The sequence below is a fragment of the Hetaerina americana genome, unplaced genomic scaffold (genome assembly GCF_022747635.1).
Source record: "Hetaerina americana unplaced genomic scaffold, ioHetAmer1.1.p SCAF_84, whole genome shotgun sequence".
Lineage (NCBI taxonomy): Eukaryota > Metazoa > Arthropoda > Insecta > Odonata > Calopterygidae > Hetaerina > Hetaerina americana.
Window position 1 is genome coordinate 602,466 of NW_027287472.1, and position 20,899 is coordinate 623,364.

At 41.7% G+C, this 20,899-nt stretch overlaps 1 protein-coding gene across 1 annotated transcript in view; it reads right to left on the bottom strand.

The window, feature by feature from the left end:
- The window catches only part of Lsm11 (U6 snRNA-associated Sm-like protein LSm11), a 53,385-nt gene that overhangs the window by 13,605 nt on the left and 18,881 nt on the right, over positions 1-20,899 (bottom strand). The window contains exons 3-4 of the mRNA XM_071597276.1: positions 11,648-11,763; positions 10,551-10,746 (exon numbers count right to left, since the gene is read on the bottom strand). Of these exons, the coding sequence (XP_071453377.1) occupies positions 10,551-10,746; positions 11,648-11,763 (312 nt within the window). The remainder of the gene's footprint in view (positions 1-10,550; positions 10,747-11,647; positions 11,764-20,899) is intronic.

Genomic DNA, 20,899 nt, shown 5'->3' on the forward strand with positions numbered 1-20,899 from the left:
CCTTGCAACCGGTTCACTAAAGGGGGGGAAGCATTTGTTTCGTGCCACACCGAGTGTTCGCCATTTCTCTGAAATGTATCACCCCCTTGCTCATGCTTTGCAGAATCTCATGTTGTGTAGCTATTTTTATACCCCTATGCGTCTTCAACCCACAGCTTATATTTCTTTCTTTTTCACTGGTCACGCATAAAAGAGCCAAGGAGTGCCAACTTCAGAGGGCGCACATTTTCCACTTCTTAGCGGTGCTGGTTTGACCCGCCCCGTTTATTGGGAGGACTGGTGTGAAGTGTCGTCCAGTTTACCGAGGGGGGAGTGAAATACTGTCAAAGGTAATAATAAACACTAGGAATACGTGAAAATGCAGGGATGGAGTTCGTGCGAACAGACTGGCAGAACGATATTGTATTAGACAACCTGACAAAAACCGTCAAATATCCATCACGTGGAAATTTTTTAAACCATATCTTTTACCAGCCAGGGGTAAAAGGAGTCCGCAACGAAGCAGGCTGGATGTTTTTGTGATATTGACTCCTAATTTTTATTCACAGTGTTCCATTTGGAGCTATTTTTTGTACACAGGGAATGATTCCGTGGTTTTCTGCGACCAAAAGAAAGAGAATAAACATTTTCCTTTTTGTCGCACTTTTTTCACAATGTCCCGATTTTTTAAAAACTATTTATGGCAAAATAGGTTTAATACACAATTATAAAGATGATCACACAGGACTATTACACTCATTGTATGTTTCGTATTCAATGATGCAAATTCAATGTTCTAATATTGATTCTAAATGCCGAATAAAAAGAGATAGTTACCTCCCCTCGTAGACAAGAAACTTTGATTAATCCGAAGGACCTCATCGTAGCACACCGCTACTCCCCAAGTTCACAATTCTTCCGATTTGGTGAATTTTCTGCTCCTTCTTTCAACTAAAGAAATTAGCTATTTCCGTAAATCTGGAATACAAGATTCTTTCTAAAAAAACTGTGTTCCTCTTTGTTCTAATATTGTGAACAACACATGTGTACGTAAAGTACTATATTTTTTTATCAGCTCCGGGGAATTCACCTAATTAAATCCTATTCCCTCGCACACACAACGGAATGCCCAGGACATTAGTCGGGTCCGCGAAAATGCAGTTTTTCACGGCGAATATAGCCGGCCTGAGCTTGGAAAGCGGCACCATGCGCTTGACTGGAATTTGGTCCACGTGAAGTCGAACATGTCGGTCTTCAACTCCCAACAAAATATTTCTACAAGTGGAACTGTCGTGCAAAAATACCGATCCCGCGTTTCAAGTCGGCTGGAATTGTAAAATCGTTAACAGAGTTCGCCCTCGTCACTACAACAGCTGAAAACTGAGTTCAGAGCAGCCCATCAAGAGCCAAAAAGCTTTACCTACCTCCACTCCGATCTTTTGTATTTTTTTTCTTTTCACCTTTTTAACGGAATGCTAACACACTAAAGACGCCTGCCGCTCCTTTGAGAGAGAGACAGAACGAGACGTCTGTAATCTCTTTTTTCTTTCATTTTTCGGACCTACCCTTTAAGCCCTCTGAGGATCTCTCGTAAGTTATTACGCCCAGGAGTCTGGGATCGCAGCCAGGTCGGTCAGAAGAGGAGGCGAGAGACGTGGTGCTAAGGGGAAAAGAATTTCGTGGATAGCGTCGGGAGGGACATGGTTTATAACAGAAAGGGGAGATGAGAGCGTGCGCTTTAAAGCAGGGTAATGGAAGAACGTAACACTCATAGACGGGGATGCCAAAAGAAGAAGTGAGCAGAACCAGAGAGACTGCTAGTGGGAGAGGAGAGTAATTGGTGTGGGTGGTTCGAGGAGTAGGGAACACGACAGTGTGACAAATACGCCGTCAGGCATTTCTACTACATCTACATTAAGGACCCAACGACAGAAAATTATTAGCTGATCCCAAAAAATAACAGTATACAGATTCCCTGTAGACCATCAAAAATTATTCTTCCAGCACAAGACTATGAAAAAACTCCTCTAGTCTTTCAGAAAGTTTTCTTCAAAAATATGCAAACACTCCATATTCCGTCCAAAAACTGGGAAATTCTAAAATTAACCTCATTATTCCTTTTCGAGCTTGAATTTACTAAACTAACGAATTTTGTAATGGTTCAATCGACTATCGTATTCACTACATTAAAGTGCGGGGCCAGAAAAATTGTTTTAATATGTAAATGCATCTGACATTTATATTATATGGATAGATATTTTATTACCCTGCTAACCACCGCTAGAGTTTGTGGCAGGGGGTGAATACACAACAGATTAATTTGACCCGAATATGACCCTTCCGCGATCGGGCAGGTCACTCTGATCCCTTATCGCTCATTGAAAAAATGACATCGTAAATCTATCTGTTCCACACTTAATCTCTCTAATTTTATAGACATGATCTCTCCTACCGTAGTACGATGGGGTTAATGATACATTTTCAACATCACTGCTAAAGGGACATCCTTCCAATTCACGCAAGAGGTTAAATCTGTAATAAACCTTCTCTCCGTGATATATTCCCAGCCTAGCTGCTCCAATATTTTGGATACGCTACTAAGCTATCATAGCAACGTTTTACAAATCTAGCTCCTTTAGGCATAACCGCGGGTAGAATTGCAATTTATAATTAATATGTCAGTTGAAATAAAAACCAATTGCCATAAATATTTATCCATCCAAATCTACTTATTAGTAATTAACGGAGAAGACAACAAATCTTGACTAAATTCCTCACAAATATCAAAATGGTGCTCAATAGACCTACTTGCGGACAGACAGGTGCAAAACACATACTAAAAGCAAATACATTTGACGAAAAAATTTCTGTTTTTTAGGCAATTTATAATAAATTTTGAGCTAGTTCAAGTTGCATTATTTATGACGTAGGCAATTATTTTAAGATGTTATTTCTCCAACTAGCTTAACGACTCTATATATTTCACCGCGGTGTTATATTTTTCACTCTTTATCTTCCTACAGGTTTCCTTTTTTCCTTCATAAAACATTGGTTGTAATTGATTTCTAAAACACCTTCAACCACATTTCAAAATGCACGGCACGAAGGGCGCGACGGCACGCGATAGATTCTAGGCGTACGAGTTTTAATACCTTCAAGGATGCGTAGCGGCGGCCGTGTAGAGTACAAGAAGGAGAATGGGTGTATGTATTCCAAAGCACTTATCGGATAACCTCGACGGCTCTGCGAGTGAGCCGGGTGGACGGAGCATACGTACATGGGCGAACCAGCAGCAAGAGCCGTCACGTCTCGGGACTTTTCTCCCACTACCCTCTTCTTCCATCCATCTCTCCGGCCGTGCTCTGCAGTACGTATGTGATTACTGCTCACACACACAGACTCAGCGATTTATTTCATTTATTAGATCAGCTATCCATTATAATAATATCGAAGAAAGGAGCCTATGTCAAATGCATCCATTGCAATCCGGCTGGATTCGTAAGGGGTCTACAATGGGATTTTCATTGCAAAACTTACGGAATCTTGAAAACCACGATGAAAATTGATAGGAACTATTTCATTTGTAAGTTTAGTTGTTTCGTAGCAACCTAAAATAATGATAACAGCCTAAAATTAAGTTTATTTCGTGTCTAATCGACCGTTCCCGTGGATGAATTTATTTTACTGAAGGGGCGTGTTCGTAACATCGGTCTGCAATATGAGCGCTAAACACCCGCTTCCCAAGCATATGGATACATCTACGATATCGCCCATGTCGTCCATTGGCTATACTACCTTGATCAAAAAGTTCCCGGAATAACCACCGTGTGGCGCTCCCATCGTTCCGATTTGAGTTCTTTTTTTTTGTTAAATTGGTACATCTGTTGTTGATATTCCCTTTAAATCTTAGTGTCATAACTTGACATTTGCAAAAGTTACGTAGCCAAGAGTACATCTATCTCTGTGTGTGTTGGCGATTTTTTACAATTGCAGAAATGGATTTAAATTTGCAACAACGAACTTGTATTAAATTTTGCGTAAAAAACGGATTTAGTGGCGCACGGACGTTGGAAATGTTGGAAAAGTGTTTCGGCAACGATTCTCTAAAAAAAACGGTCGTTTACCAGTGGCACGAGCGGTTCAGAAGTGGTCGTGAGTCAATCGAAGATGATGAACGCAGTGGCAGACCATCGACATCGAAAGTCGGCGAAAAAATTGATAAAGTAAAAGAAATGTTGGTCAATAACCGCAAATTAACCATCAGAGAAATAGCGGAGGACTTGAACATTGCCTATGGATCCGCCCAAGACATTGTGGTTAATGATTTGGGTTTCCGTCGTGTAGCAGCAAAGTTGGTTCCAAAAGACCTCAATTTCATGCAAAAAAGAGACCGTGTTGACGTCGCAAAAGACATGATTTGCGAGGCTGAATCCGATCCCACATTCATCAAAAGGATCATTACTGGAGACGAGACGTGGGTTTATGAGTACGACACGCAATCCAGACATCAGGCAAGTGAATGGCGTTCACCAAATGAGCCGAGACCAAAAAAACCACGTCGTTTTCAGTCAAAAAAGAAGGCAATGCTGACGGTTTTCATGGATTACAACGGTGTAGTGCATCATGAATTTTTGCCAGAAGGCCAGACAGTAAACAAAGAGTATTATTTGGGCGTTATGAGACGTTTGCGTGAAGCAATTCGCCGAAAGAGACCAGAAATGTGGGCAGAAAACTCGTGGATTTTGCACCATGATAACGCACCGTCGCACAGTGCTATCATTATTCGTAATTTTTTGACGAAAAATGCAACAAATACCATCCAACAGCCACCGAATTCACCTGATTTGGCTCCCTGTGACTTCTTTCTGTTCAATCGAGTTAAAAAACCATTACGGGGAACGCGTTTTAGCAGCCGAGAGGAAGTAATGGAAAAATCGCAGGAAGCACTGATGGACATACCGAAAACCGAATATAAAAAATGTTTCGAGGATTGGATCAAGCGCTGGCATAAGTGTGTTGCAGTCGATGGGGATTACTTTGAAGGGGACATTATAGATTTAGATGAATAAACTTGTATTTTTAATTTTCTGAATAAATTCCGGGAAATTTTTGATCAAGGTAGTATTCACGGGTGTTCTGCACATCAGTTCCCTCAATTGTTCCATGTATTCGTATCGGTATAGTGGTGGTCCGTGAATCACGATAAATGATTTTTCACCACATCGCCGAGTTTTCTTAACAATGTAGAATTTTCAGGAACCCTATTCCACCTATTTCAAAATAGGATATATACTAATTCCAAAGAAACTGCGGGAGATGCCGCAACAGTAACATTTAACGGAGTCATCCGGATAAATCCCAGTCAAGGCGAATGATTTTACACTCTGAAATTGTTGCATTAGGATATATACCTTTCAAGATAGGATAATACATGCCAAGCAATTTATACAAAAAGCAAACGAGGTTTTTAAATTTTAATTCCAAGAAAGCTGTTCCGACTTAGAAGGATCGACCTGAACGTTTAAAATACAAAAATAATTCGTTTTAGATTACGCGATATTTTGTTTTCAATTGACACCAACTCAAAAATGTATTATCTTTAAGTATTCAATTCTCTGATATTTCTTTTTAATGAATATTTACCAATACCATAAGGATGGAATAAAAACAGGAACACTACGCCTTAAAATTTGATAAAATTATTTAATTAAAAGCATATTATTTTCTAGACAAAAATTGCTTTTCGGAACCAGCTTCGCAAAGGTCGGCGGAATCAATTAGCCATTGAAAATCGTTGCATCCTCATTCACCGAACATGTTGTCGATATATCTTCAGATCGTGTGGCTCTGCTCATAAATTCTTGGCGGGGGGTCGATTAGGATGATGGGCGATTCGACGTGAGAAAGGGATCCCGTCCCAAGGGTGCGATGCGAGAACAAACGAGGGCGGAGAGAGAAAGGGAAGGAAGAGGGAGAAGCGAACGTCTCCCGCCCGTCGCGCTGTCTACTCTCCACGGCGCAGTGGCTGTTGGACTGGAAGCGTGCCGTAGGCACAGAGGCGCGCGCGCGCGAGACGTCTTCGCCTGCTTCCGGGATCGGTGAGGGGAGCAGAGGAGGGAAAGTAAGGATGGCGGAAAGAGGGAGGGAGGGAGTGAAGACGGAATGAGTCAACGGACATTCCTGAAACTCCTCTGAAAGCTCGGGCTGTTTGGGACTTTTGAGAAAGGGAAGATGTTAATACGTCGCCCTTCTCATTACCATTCGCATAATTTCGATCCCCTCTCGATCATTATAAGTTTGTCTAATTCGTCTCAACTCCCCTGATCCTATGCAATTTGTCTTTAAGGGCGCCCCCCCCCATGATCTTGCTTCCCTCAAATTAATTGAACCAGGACCCAAACCATGATTCCCAAAATGTGCATATCTACTCTCAACGTGCCATAGTCTATTTCTGTTTCTTTTTTTAACCTTTTCCTGACGTCTAATTAGGTATTGGACAGTGTTGGCTGCAGTAAGATAAAATTCATACTTCATCTATTTTTAATCATTTGATTGTAACTACAATTGAAAAAAGCATGATATGCAGGAGATGAAATCAGGCATCAGCGTTGGCTTAATCTCAAAAGAACTATCAATGAAATTTACTGTCTTATCCCACTCCCACGCGAGGTCCTCCTAAGTGCGACTCCGAAGCGACAGCCCAGCGAGCCTCCGGCGGCGGCGCCTCCCCCGACGAGCCGAGGCGGCTGGCTCGTCGTCCGACGGCCTCATCCCCGATGCCAAACGCCCCCCTCCCCCATTCCGACCTCCATCGAGTCACCCCTTCCCCTACAGAAACACGGTCTCCCTCCCTCCCTCTCTCGGGCGCCCGTCTCACTGTTCCCCGAGGAGGGGCGAGCACTCGCTTAGGCCGCCGCCACCACCAGTTAAGTTGGCAAGGCGCCCTCGCGAAAAGGAGAGGTTGGCCGCGAGCTGGACGGAGACGGGAAGGGTGTGGGAGTGACCCGGCGACGCCCACGCGAGCGGGATGCTCCTCTCTTTCCCCGTCCCTCTCTCTCCTCCTCCTTCGGGAGACCGTGAACGATAGGCGAGGGGGTTGATGGGGAAGGAGGAGAGAGAAATGAAGATGTGGGAAGGGAGAAAGGTAGAAAATGGGTAGCTGATCAAAGCTACGAACAATGAATGATAATTTTTACAGTAAAACAACAATTCGCTTCGTCACTTATCACGTAATCAATAATTGCATTAGTACTCTGCAATATCTTAAATGGTTCATTTTACCATTTTATTGCCAAATATGCAGCCCTTATAGTACTTTGGTTCCAAATAAATCATTGCACTTAAGGATCATACAGAGTTATTTAAAATCGTTAATGTAAAAAATATTTTCTCCATTTTATTGCAAAGAATGGCTAAGAATCAAGTGACACCTGATGTTGCTGCGCAGCAACATGGTCATGTGCTAATAAATTGTGAATTGTGGAATTGCAGAGTTATTTTAACATTCCTTGCAATATGGAGAAATTCCATATTGTTAAACCTGAGACATTGTCCTTCATTTTACGATAGTTGCCTTTTATAATTTTTCTGCCGTAACGTGCTTATTTTTGATAATTTAATACAGCATCTGCCTTAAGTATGCTCTTCGATTAAAATAACCGATACATCGACCAATAATCCTCCGGCATCTCGCAGTGCACCGGCTGCAATGTTTGTCCATTAACATCCATTCTGACTTCTGATGGATTCGGGATGCCTTCAGCAAGGTAAAAATCTAATGAAGTAGAACACTCGGCTAGGCATATCGAAAATAGCGCGCTTATTCGGGAACATTTGAAGCGGAGAAAAAACGATATAGACCTGTCTATGTTTATGGCTCAAGTTCCAACCGGAATAAGTTTCCTGGCCGGACCGGCAAGCCTCCGACTGATCTTTCCTGTAATTTCTATAAGGATGAAATCATTTCGGCCGGGGGCCAATCTTCTCACTCTCTGGTATCAGATGGTGAATTCTCGAGGGAACACCGGGGGCCTCCCGGTCTCAATTTCGCCAAAAATGACGTATGTTCAGTAATTACTGTCACTGGGGGGTCATCCGCCCCATCTTTTATCCCCCACCCCCCTGGCTGACGCTCGCCCCCTTCTCGCGTGTACTCCGACGCCCACCCCCTCCTCCACCTCTCGTAATTCAATCCGACTTGCGCGGAATAATAAGAAGGAACTCAGCAAAGACAAGGCTTGGAATCGCTCTCTCAACGCATACCCCCCGTCCGATCTAACCCTCCCCTCTCCCTTTCCAATATCTCTCACTAGCCTAGAGAAGAAGCCTTGAGACCTCGAGATAGTGCATAGGAGGGAGGGAGAGGGGGAAGTGGGAATGAAAAAGGCCTTGGTTTCTTGTTGTGAGGACAAATAAACGCGTTGGAGCGATCATGGCTGTCGTCTTGACGCAAGGGAGAAGAGAGAGAAACGGAGAGTGGGGATTGGGATTGGTAAGAAGGAATGAAAAAAACGGAAATAAATAAAAGCATATTGAGCAGGTGACCGAGTTAGCGACAAGGTTGATCTGAGTTACTTTGGTACTTGTGATGAAAATTTCGCCATTGCGCCCTAACCTCTCAACCGATATAAGGATAATTGCGATATTTTTAGGCGGTTGAATAAAATATCGAAAACTAAAGCAGTATACTGAGCTTTAATCGATTCAAAATGGCAGGTTTTCTTGATAGGAGCAGTACTACAAGGCAGGAGAGTCCTTCGTTATTATCTCAAATGATGAAAGATGTCAAGTGTTTAGACTTTGGAAATGTGATTCAATTATAAGATATTTATAATTTAGTACAGAAAGGATTTATAGTGCGCCTTGGAGCTTGTAGCTCCGGGGGTGCTCGGTTGGCTCGCCCCTTCATTCAGTACAGGGAGGGAATTGTATTCTCTATCGGGAAAGAGATTAGAATAGAATATGGTTTAAAGAGTAATGGTTATATTTGGAGAGCTCCAATTTTTTTCACTACTCAAAGGGGTAAGTTAGGCCCAGCTAGCTTGCATACTGCCCTAGGGTAATAGTAAAATCATAGATTTTAGTTCATTTTTTCATTTATTTTGAGATATTGGGAAGGCGAAGAAACGCGTCCAATTTTTATTCGCCCCCGTTCCAGACATCTAACGATATAAGTGTATTTTTGTGCGCCACATGAATAACAATATCTCGCTCTAGCAAAAACAAGTTCACAGCGTAGGCGAAGATGACAGAGATTAAAGGCTGGAGAACCAAGATGTTTTCCGGAATGTATTACGAAGCCTAGATGGATGGAAAGAAAACATTTTAAATCACATAGACGATTTTATGTTTTTCCTGAATCTCTTTGAATTTGAATGAAATTAAACCCGCACGTTTTTCGAAAAGGCATTAATGCAAAGTACACGTTTTATGCTAAAGATTAGGAAAGTTCATTGCTCGTTTAACGAACACACTATCATTAAGTACGTACCCTAACTCTTCATTGAGTGAAGGGAAAAAAAAGATTGTCCGATTTGTCCTGAAAAAACACATTGAAAAATGGAAATGTTTCACGGAGGTAGCAACAGAAATCCCCTGTGCTACTAGAGTGATGTATAATGGCGAATTAATTGCTTTGTATCATGTATTATTGTTGTTCATTACGCAAGACAATGCTACATTATATGATGGCCTAGTTTTTCAAATTAATTACAAACACTTTATGCCTTCGTTCACCACTCTGAACAATATAAGAAAACCTACAATTTCGTTACATAAAATTTATCAATTCGTAAATTACTTTAATAGCACTCTTAGCATATAGAACTAATGATGTGAGCTTTCTATTAAATTAAGCTGCCAAAAGCGACGCAGAACAGACAAAGCATATAGTTTTAAGCATGGGTAACAATGAAAACCTTTACCTTTACTACTTAAAATGGCAAAGGCCAAGCTTGAATAAAATAATGCAATTACATTAAGGAAAAATGTTATAAAAACCAATTAACCGTGGATAACTCTAAATCACTCTTTAGAGTTAACTAATTTATCTGCGAAAAATCATGCCAACGCATTAGAGGTTATTGTACCTTATATTACATTTACTCGCGTACTTTCCCCGAGTACTTCGATCAAGGACGCATAAAATAATAACAATTCTCATCCCAAACCATCCTTTTATTCATTTATGGAAGAAATTTTGCGAATTCACCTAAAGGTTTACCCCGAGTCCTTTCAAGAGATCCGTAATAACTCTTTTGGTCTTCACCGATAAATATATCGCTAGGAACAAACTTACACCACAATATCCCTCTGTCATTGGCAAAAGAAGAGAGGATAAATAAAACCAGCATGAACTACAAAGTTGTCGTATCGTCGAGTGAATACGGATCAGAATAACACTTCGTCCGCTCACACCAGAATAAATTCAAAAGTTTAGGATAATGATAACATAACAGGAAAAATGTCATTGAGTGGTAAGGAACGAAACGGAACAATTACAATGTTGTAACCTGAATTCATTTGAGAGAGACATGGGCTCAGAATGCAGACTTCTTTCAATAAGCGCTTACCAATGGCTGGTAAAGTCTTGGAGAACTTGGGAGCCCTCCTCCGGAACACCTCCGTCACGTCCTCCATCGCCAAATTCCAGTGTCTATCGAAGGCGCAAACGGACCCGTGGAGTTCACCTCTCGTGTCCAGTTTAGGCTGTCCTTTGGTTCTCGCCAGGTCCTTGCCCCCCCATCCGGCCACGCCCCTTATTACGACCTGCGAAGCGGTGGTGCAAGAGAGTGAATCAGGAAAGGAGAGAGAGAGGGGGGATCGGATGTATAATAAGTGTATAAAAACATGCTTTTGAAAGCACCGGGATTTGCCACTGAATTGAGTAATGAACAGGTCAATTTTCTCGGCATATGGATGAGAAAATTACGGCAAAGGTTACGCGAGGGACGAAAGATAGCTGTTGATCTAAAATACACCGAGTAAACAGATTAAACTGCAGTGCACCTAACCATCATAAAGGTCGGCGTATTCACATGAAATTTTGGCAAAGAAGGGAATCTTACGAAGCGGAATCGAACTTTTCACTGGACCTTGCATGCAAATAATCGAGCTGCGATGGTAAACCATGTAGTCAAACAGCAAAGAGAGAGATGATGTATCAATTTGCTAATCCCATTATAATTGTATATCGACAATTCATGTTCCCATTGGGATTCAGATCATCCTATTAAATTTTCCATTTTTCATCGCAAAAAGTACATCAATGGGAAATGTTTTCGTTATCCACGGAAGTCATTGTTTTCATTTCTAAAATTAGATTCTTCAAAATGCCAACCTCCATCCAACCAACCACATGATTTGATAACATTTAATTAAGCCGAACAATATCAGCGTGAATTATTAGTAACTAGACATGACGTTATTTTTAAATAATAATATTGTGTTATAAATAAATTCAATCAAGGCTATGTAATTTAATAAAGACAAATGGATAACATAAATAGGTGTGCATTTTCTGCTATGATCGCCAAAATTCTCTTTAAGTCCGTGTAAGTGGTCGGTAACCCCTGCCACTATCGCAGTAGAGATAGAGTTGTTTTTCCTAAAGAAAGCGAAAAAATGCACGGGCAGGACGTGCAATGACAGACCTATATATCCCACGTACCTTCAGCCGAACCTTTCTTTCCATTGCGTCCCTTAAAGCAGCGAGAGGTCCAGTCACTGATTCCATTCTTGTGAGGATATTGCGATCCAATTTCCTCCCTCGGCCCTTTACTGGTTCTGTATTTTTTTTCAAAGAAAAAACATATTTATAAATCAGCAGTCACACTCAATGTTATAGATCAAACAGTACGGTTAAATAAAAAAAAGACGTTGGTCTGAATAGTAAAGAATTTGAATTGACATTCCTCAAGTAGGAGGTTCAGAGATGAAACAAAGACGTGTATTGTAATAAATAGCAACAAACGGACAAAGTTCTTTTGTTTCACAAGAAATTTACGGTAAAAAATCTAAGAGCTAGGGTCCGTTTAATACGGATGCTACAAAATCATTACATTACAAAGCATTACTCACTTTTCATGCGGACTGTAGAAAGCACAACTGACTTTTTTGTCTCTAGCTGAAATATTGAATATATTTTACGTTTTTATTGCGCCTTACCGCATATGCATACCTCCGACTGATTAGATGCATAAAAATAAAGATGGGCATGAGAAATATGTTTATTATCATAATTCTTTGGCACCGAACAAATATTCACCTCTACGTATTGCCCAAATAAGGTTAAATCAACGAGGTGAGAGGCGCAGCCATCCAATCAAACGTAAATTTCGATGTCTTATACATGTTGAGAAATAGAAGCCACGAAGCTGGTGGAATCCGGGGTGGAATCGTGAAGGGGATAGACCCCGAAGAGCCGATGTCACTGGGTCACTGGGTCATAGCTCACAGGATTGAAACTGAGTGGGAGGTAGAGAGAGATCAAGCTAAGCAAAGAGTTCCATGAAAACAGTTGGCGCATTCATTAGCAAAAGTGTAGCTTCGCGAGAGAAATTCCTATTAAAGATTAATGAAACGCCTGAGCACGGGGAGCATGATAGTCAATGTACGTAAGGCAAGCCGATCGCCGAATTGAAATATTACGTGTTATCGCAAGTGAAGAAATATTCGGAAAGCCAATTACATTATGCCGTAGCATATTTTTATTTATATTTTAGAGAGCAATGGCACATGATGTCATTACTTAAGCTGTCAAGCTATAATCTTGTCTACGGGATGTATTTAACCAACTTTGTTAATTAAATGGATTACACATTCACACATGCATTTTCGGGCATGATCTAGCATTAGTGATTGGATTGTTTAGATTTCCAGATATTAGAATTAATTTTACGCCACAGCTAATCCATAGGCATTCCCCCACGAGTGTATATCATGTTGTCCGAGAAGGGCCGCCGTGCCCCGTAACTTCGAGGGGTCCGAAAGAGGACCCTCTTGAGCCATTAAAAAATAAAATTCAATCTTCGAAACAAATGGGTTTAGACTAGATCGGTAACCACAAAAGTAGAAGCAGTGAAGCCGGATTTCAAAGCATCTTAGGAAAAAATCAGAAGGAATCTTGCTTTGATTAGAACGTGGAACATGGGTAACGAATATAATGACGATGCAGTTCTTTAAACTCGGTGAAAAAAAATAATTGTTCCGCCCTGTAGGGGAGGAAAAAAGGCGTCACATTTTCCTCCCCAATCTGAATTATTTCAAATTTTAAAAACCATCTCAACGAGTAGTGCCGACTCCAGAGGAATCCCGCCCACAAGACGGGAGGATACCGTAGGACACAAACATCTTCAAGAGATCAAGCAGCTTCCCCCGCTTCGAAGAGAGAGAAGGGCGGTCGTCGGTCGCAGATGCACCCCTCGGGCGGGAGGAGCCGGCCGGCGGCAGAAATAAGTGATAGCGAGGAGGGGAACAAAAAAGAGAGCGGCGACGGCGACGATGGTGCCCGGACGGAGGGCGGCGTCACGCCCGCACTCGCGCACGCTGGCGCACGTGTGGACGATGAGGGTTCATTCACCGCGGCAACGGTGGCCACCACCCCAGAAGCGAATAATAACGCGCTGCCAAAATAGACCTAAATACTCCCGCCAATTATTTTACATTGGACATGAATGCATAACGCGGAATGGCCACATCGCTGTCATCTAAGGCGTGTGTGTGACCTCCCTAACTCTGGAATGAGCATATGAATCGTTTCGCTATTCCTCCCACATTGCGATTAGAGCGGATTCAAAAAAATGACGTGCCACAAGCAAATGGCGCGCTGCCAGTTTAAATAATCCGACGACGACGTAATGCATTATATCATCAGGACTAATTTTCGATCCGACTGTTTGACAACTATTCATGTAGGTTTCCTACTCCGTTAATAATATGCTAATGGAGCCTAATTACAAGCTTTTCCCGAAACGACTTTGCTTCTTCGTTGCTTCCTTTATTTTCCCTATTGTTGTATATCCTGTTTATCCTCCCAATCATCTCAAACTGAGAAGAATCTTCTTCCAACCTCTTCCAATACATCCATTATTTTGTTTTTTGTATGTTCAGAAGTGGATACCTTCATGTTCACCTCTAAAACCCATCTAATCCAAAATTTAATTAGTTCAATGTTTAGTCGATTATTAAAAAATATGATACGCACGCGAATTATGTGGGTGATGACTTATTAAAAGAACACCATCCAGCGGCCATATTAGCACTTCGCTGTACATTTTTCCGATTAATAAACATTCCAAGAGGCACAATCGATAACCTTAGACGAGCCGGTTTAGAGTATCCAGCCTACGCCTCGCACACACGCACGTTCCCGAGGATGATTTCGTCCCAAGTTGACGAAAACAACGGAAGGGAATGACGTCTCCGAAGAAAGCAAAAGGTGGCACGCGTTTAAATGCGGGAACAGTTTCAAAAATATCTCTCTTCTGGCTACGTCAATTCAGTCCTAGGCTCAGGGTCGAGGGACTAGGAATGACATTTCGCCACTCCGCCATAATGCAAATATTTGACCAACAGCGGCCGCGCCGCAACGCCACGAGTCAATCAGCGAACGTATTCCAATATCTCTTCTTTCCCTCTCCACCCGTCTCCCGCCCTGTATGAACCTCCTGGTCTTCTCCCGTCATCGATGACGGCACTCGTAAGAAAACGCCTTCCCTCTCTTATCTGTCGTCCGCTGCCATTCCTCCTCCTCCCCGGCTGGGAGGGAAATCCTTTTCTTTCCCTCGAACTGAACTCTCTCCCGTCTTTCCTCTCCCTCGCACCAACTCCTCCTCCTCCATCCCAGGCATCACCATCATCACATCGCCGCACCACACCATCTCTCCGCGGCGATAAGTCATTGACCGCAAGGGGGAGCTCGGACCACGTGGGTTTGATCGCGACCGGCGGGGCGGAGGAGGGAGAGCACGGAGGGGGAGAAGAGACGAAGGAGGGTGAGATGGGCAGGGGCAGAGGGGAAGATGGAGTGTCTGCTGATCCATCACTCCCCTCTCCCTCCTCTCTCTCTCCTTTGCCTCTCGCCGCCCCCCACCTACTTCATTCCACTACCTTCATCCCTGGCCCGTGGACATATCCCCTTTAAAAAAGGAATTCCGCAAACCATCCGGAAAAAATACAGGTGATGAGAGTAAACGAGTAGGCACGGCTATTAAGGGTATAAGTAATTACTACGAATAAGGCCCGAAACTACCAAACACAAACGCTGATCATTTCTTGAGCAATTGTTTGATTTCCAACAACAATATTACGAACGTCCCTGATCGAATAGGATAATGACTATAACAAATCTACAACCTGAGAATGAGGAAATATGGAGTGCCGATATTATCACTTATTACTGATAATAATAGAGCACAGTGATATTTTTCAATAATTTACAATGATGCTATTTTGTCCCTGCTGATATTATAAAAGATGCTAGAAATGTAACATTTATCGTGGAATTTTACCAGTAAAAGAATGAACGAAAAAATATCAAATTAATAATTACGCATGAGCTGCACTACATCAGATATGCCCCATAAGAAATATCGTCAGCCTAAATTAATAGTTTTTTACTCATTATAACGTTCAACATGAATAACTTGAGGGAACAAACTGCTTTTCAACTGATTGGGAAGCTTTATATGTTTTGAATGCCATTTTGTTTGGACATTTTAGATCAAAATATTGAGAACGGCGGTTTTAATGCACACGTCTCAATTGGATGTGATTACTATTAAATATAACGAGCGTAGGAAATATTTTTATTTACCCTATGTAACTACCTAAGGCTTTATAATACCTAAATGGAAAAATGAACTTCTCACCCTTTTTGTAAAGATAAAATTACACGGTTTAGCAAGGCGATTTATTTACGCCGACCAATTTATCACGTTCTGGTTAACCGCACAAGTCGGTGGAAAGGGTGATGGGGTAAAACCAACCAATTTTTAACTGCATTACACGGGAATTGATCAACTGACTAGAATCGGAACTGGACCGAAAGGAAATATTAGATGACAGTGCTGTTTTATTTCTGAAGACACTGAGTGGACCGATTGGTCTTTTCTCGTGTTCGCGAATAATTATCGAGATCGTTCACCTTTATCGATCGCGGCAGGAGAAATTCGGGGTTCGGAAATCCATTCCCTTTGCGTGTATTTTTACTAAAATTTATCTTTATCTCTTAAGGAAGAAAGCACGCCCACGACCACGATGTGCTCTAATGATTCAGCCGCGGGCTAAGGATAAGCGGGCATTGCCCACGGAGGTAAACGATGGGCGAGGATAAAGAAAAGCAGAGAGCGAGAAAGCTAGAGAGAATCGAAAGTATCTTAGACAGAGGGAACCCCGCCTACCAAGAGCCTCTTTTACAGGCGCCCCAACTGGTTGCCACCCCTCCACTACCCCCTGATATACATCCTCGGACCTCATTTCCAACACATCTCCCTTTAAAGAGAAGAGGTGAGAGGGAGAGGCGTGGGAGGGGAAGAAAGTGGGAAAGGACCGGCAGGCGCGGAGGGAGGGGGGACGAAGGGGGCTAAGTCAGGAGTCATTGGCCTTTCTCCCCTGACCGCCGCGAGAACAGGCTAATACTACGACCGCAACGTATACGATCGCGAATTCGGTTGGACTTATTTAACAAGAATTAGCAGACAGCATCACTTGCAATGATAAATAATCAGGACCGCAGCAATGCCCCTTTCACCAGTTAGATTTGATGGTTTCGTTCTGCCAGTTGGTTTTCCCTTTTTTTAGACCCAAAAATAGGTGTAAACTTTTCGAATTGAAACTTAACACAAAAGAACTTTTATGCAGTAGCGGCATAATTTTCAACCAAGATGCTTGATTACCTTGTATCCCAGAGACATTGTTAGATTTTAAATTTAACCTGGAAATATTCGGGTTTGATGTTTTTTTCTACATTGTTAAAATTCAGAGTAAGTGCTTTCGTATTTCAATAAGAATTTGAACGTTTGTACAAAGAAATTCTCCCGATTGATATTTTTCTTAATGGCATAGTTTAATGGAGCTACGCGAAACGTGGCATACCTAAGCCCTTGATAATTCAAAATGATTTTTATTAGAGCTATAACATTCGTTTAGAAAGTCGAAAATCTTAATTCCAAAAAAAAATTCACCTCACTATGCTATCCTGGCCATGATTTACCTTCTACGCATTCCATAACCTTCGTGTTTATGTTCACTAAAAGAATTGAAATACACCAGCGACATTTTGTGGGAAGAACCAAGGTTAACGCCGTGACTGCGCCCGAGATTTTTCCAATTTTCAAATATGTGATGCCCACACAATCACAGCGGTGAGGAAAAACCAATTTTAACTAAACCAAAGGATTCTTTTCTTATATTACGAATATGATTATTCTTATTCACCTCTGACTCGAATTGTTAACCTTTATGTCGGTCAAAGCGCCCTGTTAAAAAGAAGCCGACCATAATTAGGGGCCATACAAGTGAATCAAACCCTTGCTAAACCCTCGCTCACTTAAATGGGAACAATTTTAAGCACAGAAATGCTATGCTAATGCCATTTGTGGTTAGTTTTTATACATACTGATAGAAGTATTCTCTGCTGAGCTGCTTTCCACATTATCACCCTCTTGATTCTATTGCCATTGGTGATCGTTCTAATTGATTAAAAATTCAATCCTCTTCATATTTTTCCTTCTCCAGATTTGTTTGAAAATTGTTGATTCTTTATTTCCCATATTGACTGTTCAATTTGTTGTAACTTTATTTTGAGACTATGGTTAATTTTTCACCTTTTCCATACATACTGTAACCCTTGTCGCATCAAATTTAGAAAGCTCAGGCGTGATGTTGTCGAATGAAAATATAATTCACGGTTTAAAAAATGTTTTATTTGAAAAATTATTATTAATCTGAGACCAAATTCTTATGCATCACGCAATCTTCATCATCATGTGATTTAAAACATCGGAAATTGGGTCTTAATGAAAAAGTATTTTATCCAGTGAAAAGCTACTTTTTTATTGTTAATTATCGTTCTCAGATCTCATTTCTCCTCAGAAAGAAAAAGTATATGTTATCAGAAAACTAGAGCACATTTACGTCTCTTGAAATACTACGGTTTTATTATAGATTTCAAATTGTTAATATGGTCAATTATTGAAAGAATTACTGCCGATTGTTCAAGGTAGAGATGACAGAACAGGGCCAAAGAGGGGAAGAGGCGGTATTAGAGGGAAGGAAGGGTGAAGACAGGAGTGGGAGGACGGGAGTGGGAATGGCGGTGTGATAATGATTAAGAGAGGAGTTTGATGGATGAGAAGGAGAGAGTCTCACTCAGCTCGGAGCAAGTTGAGGTGCCGGAAGGAAGCTGCCCGACGGTATGCAACATAATTGTGTTGGAGAGGTTAGTGCTGGGCTGGGAATGGGTCAAAAGGAAAGAAAATGACGCCTGCCAGGAAAGAGGAGGAAGGGAGGAGAGGGTTATAAAGAAAGCAATTTTGAAATACGGCCGATTGGGCCGAGCCCCGAAGTTGCCAGGACTCATATTCTCTGTAGTATATATAAACCATAACCATAAACACAGAAATCAACCCTAAGGTCGGTTTAGTAGGTGATGGTGGAGATCACCCAGTACTAAGCCTTATACGGCGTGTGAAAATTCACACATCAGGGTAGGGGGGCCAGTTCCTTTCCCTGTGCCGGTTATGGTTTCCCAGGAAGATCTGGTACCCGAAAAATCACATACCTTAGGTGGAGCTACAGATGCCCAGAGGCTTGAATCGAACCCGGGCCCTCCGGTCAGTAGTCCAACGCTCTACCCCTGAACTGCCACTAACCACTATTTATACACATGCATACACAAATTCCAAGATAATGTTTATACATGTTAAACTCAGATCCATATATAATCATCTATGTGTCTTCTTACACTTTGGAATCGAAACAGAGCACTGAAGCATTAGACACCAGAATTATAAATAACTACCAAAAAGATTCCCGTACGTACATCCGCGAGCACTTTCTCTCGTAATAAAAATAGAGAGGCGAAGCTAAAATATTTTGGCAATACCGCACGTTAAACAAATGGAAAAGTAACAATGAGAGAAAAATCGTTCTTCTCATTGTCACCACACTGCACACTGACTTGCCCCTAGTTTAATGTCACTACCCACCAAAGTAACATGAAATTAGGTGGTAGAAAATAAGCCGTGTTAATTACTAATGTTGGCAATGTTGCATAAACTCTATTCCATCAGCAGACTTGATGACACACTAGAAGATGCGTTCGCAACCGAGAGTAGGATTAGCTAGAAGTGCTGTTTCTGAAACACAACATTTTAGCACATAAAAGTCATGAAAAAGGCACTTGAACTTATTTCATTTACAATTTAAAAAGTCTTAAATAAATGCGAAATGTGCAGCATTTCCTTCGTTTTTTCCCTGATAAGTAGCTTTCCACAAAACAAACATTACAGCCGACAACAAAATGCCGAAGTGATTGGCCGTCAAAGAATGAAGGCGACCGCGGATCCTTCGTGAGCACACACAAACAAGAGCACGTTAGTATGGGATATTTCAGAGCAATATTTAAAATTATGAAAAGTATTTGGGCTGCTGTTTATAAAAAAAGCACATAAACGAAAATAATGTACACATTATTCCTCCTTCCTAAGTAATTTTTTTTATTTTTGGAACTACTAGTTAACTGACCGATTTAAAACATTTTTGAGTCTCTTGAGTAGGTTTTCTCAACATGTTCAAAACATGGCGATAACTGTGAATTTTCACTCCGACAACCGAACAGACGATTGATAGAACCGAAAAATTGAACGCTTACTTCTCGGATTATAGTTCCTACATACATTGGCTCTCGAAGTCTCTTTGCCGACCTGAAAATGTCAGTAGTATATCACCCGGACGCCCCAAAACAATACAATTCGCATCCTCAGTTGTCGTTGATAATATCTCTACGTTACTCAAATTTAACTGCAATCAGCAATGAAGCTAAGGATCTCAACAAAGCATATTTTTATATAGAAAGCAGGACATTCAGCATTGGAGTCCGAAAAAATATACTTAAAATCTCTACATTATAGCCGTAAATTTCTGATCAGCTGAACTTAACCGCTACCCACACGCTAGGATGGTGGTCCCTTGCAACAGGCGTCCCCGCAGTGACCTTCGCACTGTATCTCTTTCTCTCGTTAGAAAGACATTATACCATTCTCACCGCACAAGATCTATGCAAGACCATACTCAACCATTGTATAAGTGTAATTATTCTGAGGGGCTACAGAATCCTTCCGAAAGCGTAAGCTTACAAGCTATTACGCTGTATTAATAAACCCGTCAGTAAACGGATCACATCACGAATGAATGGAAAACAGAAGTGAAACTGAAGGAGGTCACGTACGTTCCTTCGAGTGAAAGATACGAGTGTGTGAAGGTCAATACGAGGACGGACCACGGCTCGGTCCGATGGCTGCGGGGAACCTCTAACCCAACGAGAGGATAGCGGTAAATTCAACTGAACCATATTTCACGTCTCTGAACAAGATATTAAAAGCTTTCTTTGTTTATCTCCCTCTCTCTCATTAGTGCACGTTGCCCAAACGTAAGCTCACCCGAGTTGCACACAACCGTCTCAATCCCACACGTTTTGCGAACCGATTCAAGCTTTATTTCGCCACCGGAGGTACACATTTATTGGTTTGATGCTAATTGTGGACTACACTCTCCCCCACCAAATCCCTGTAATTGGCACACTCAGCCACAGACGAGGGCTCCACCGCTTCCGTATTTTCCATATTTTTCGACGGAAGGAGATTAAAAGAGGAATCGTCACGAACTACAGCGCAGAATAGCCCCAGGGGCGTGGGAGAAG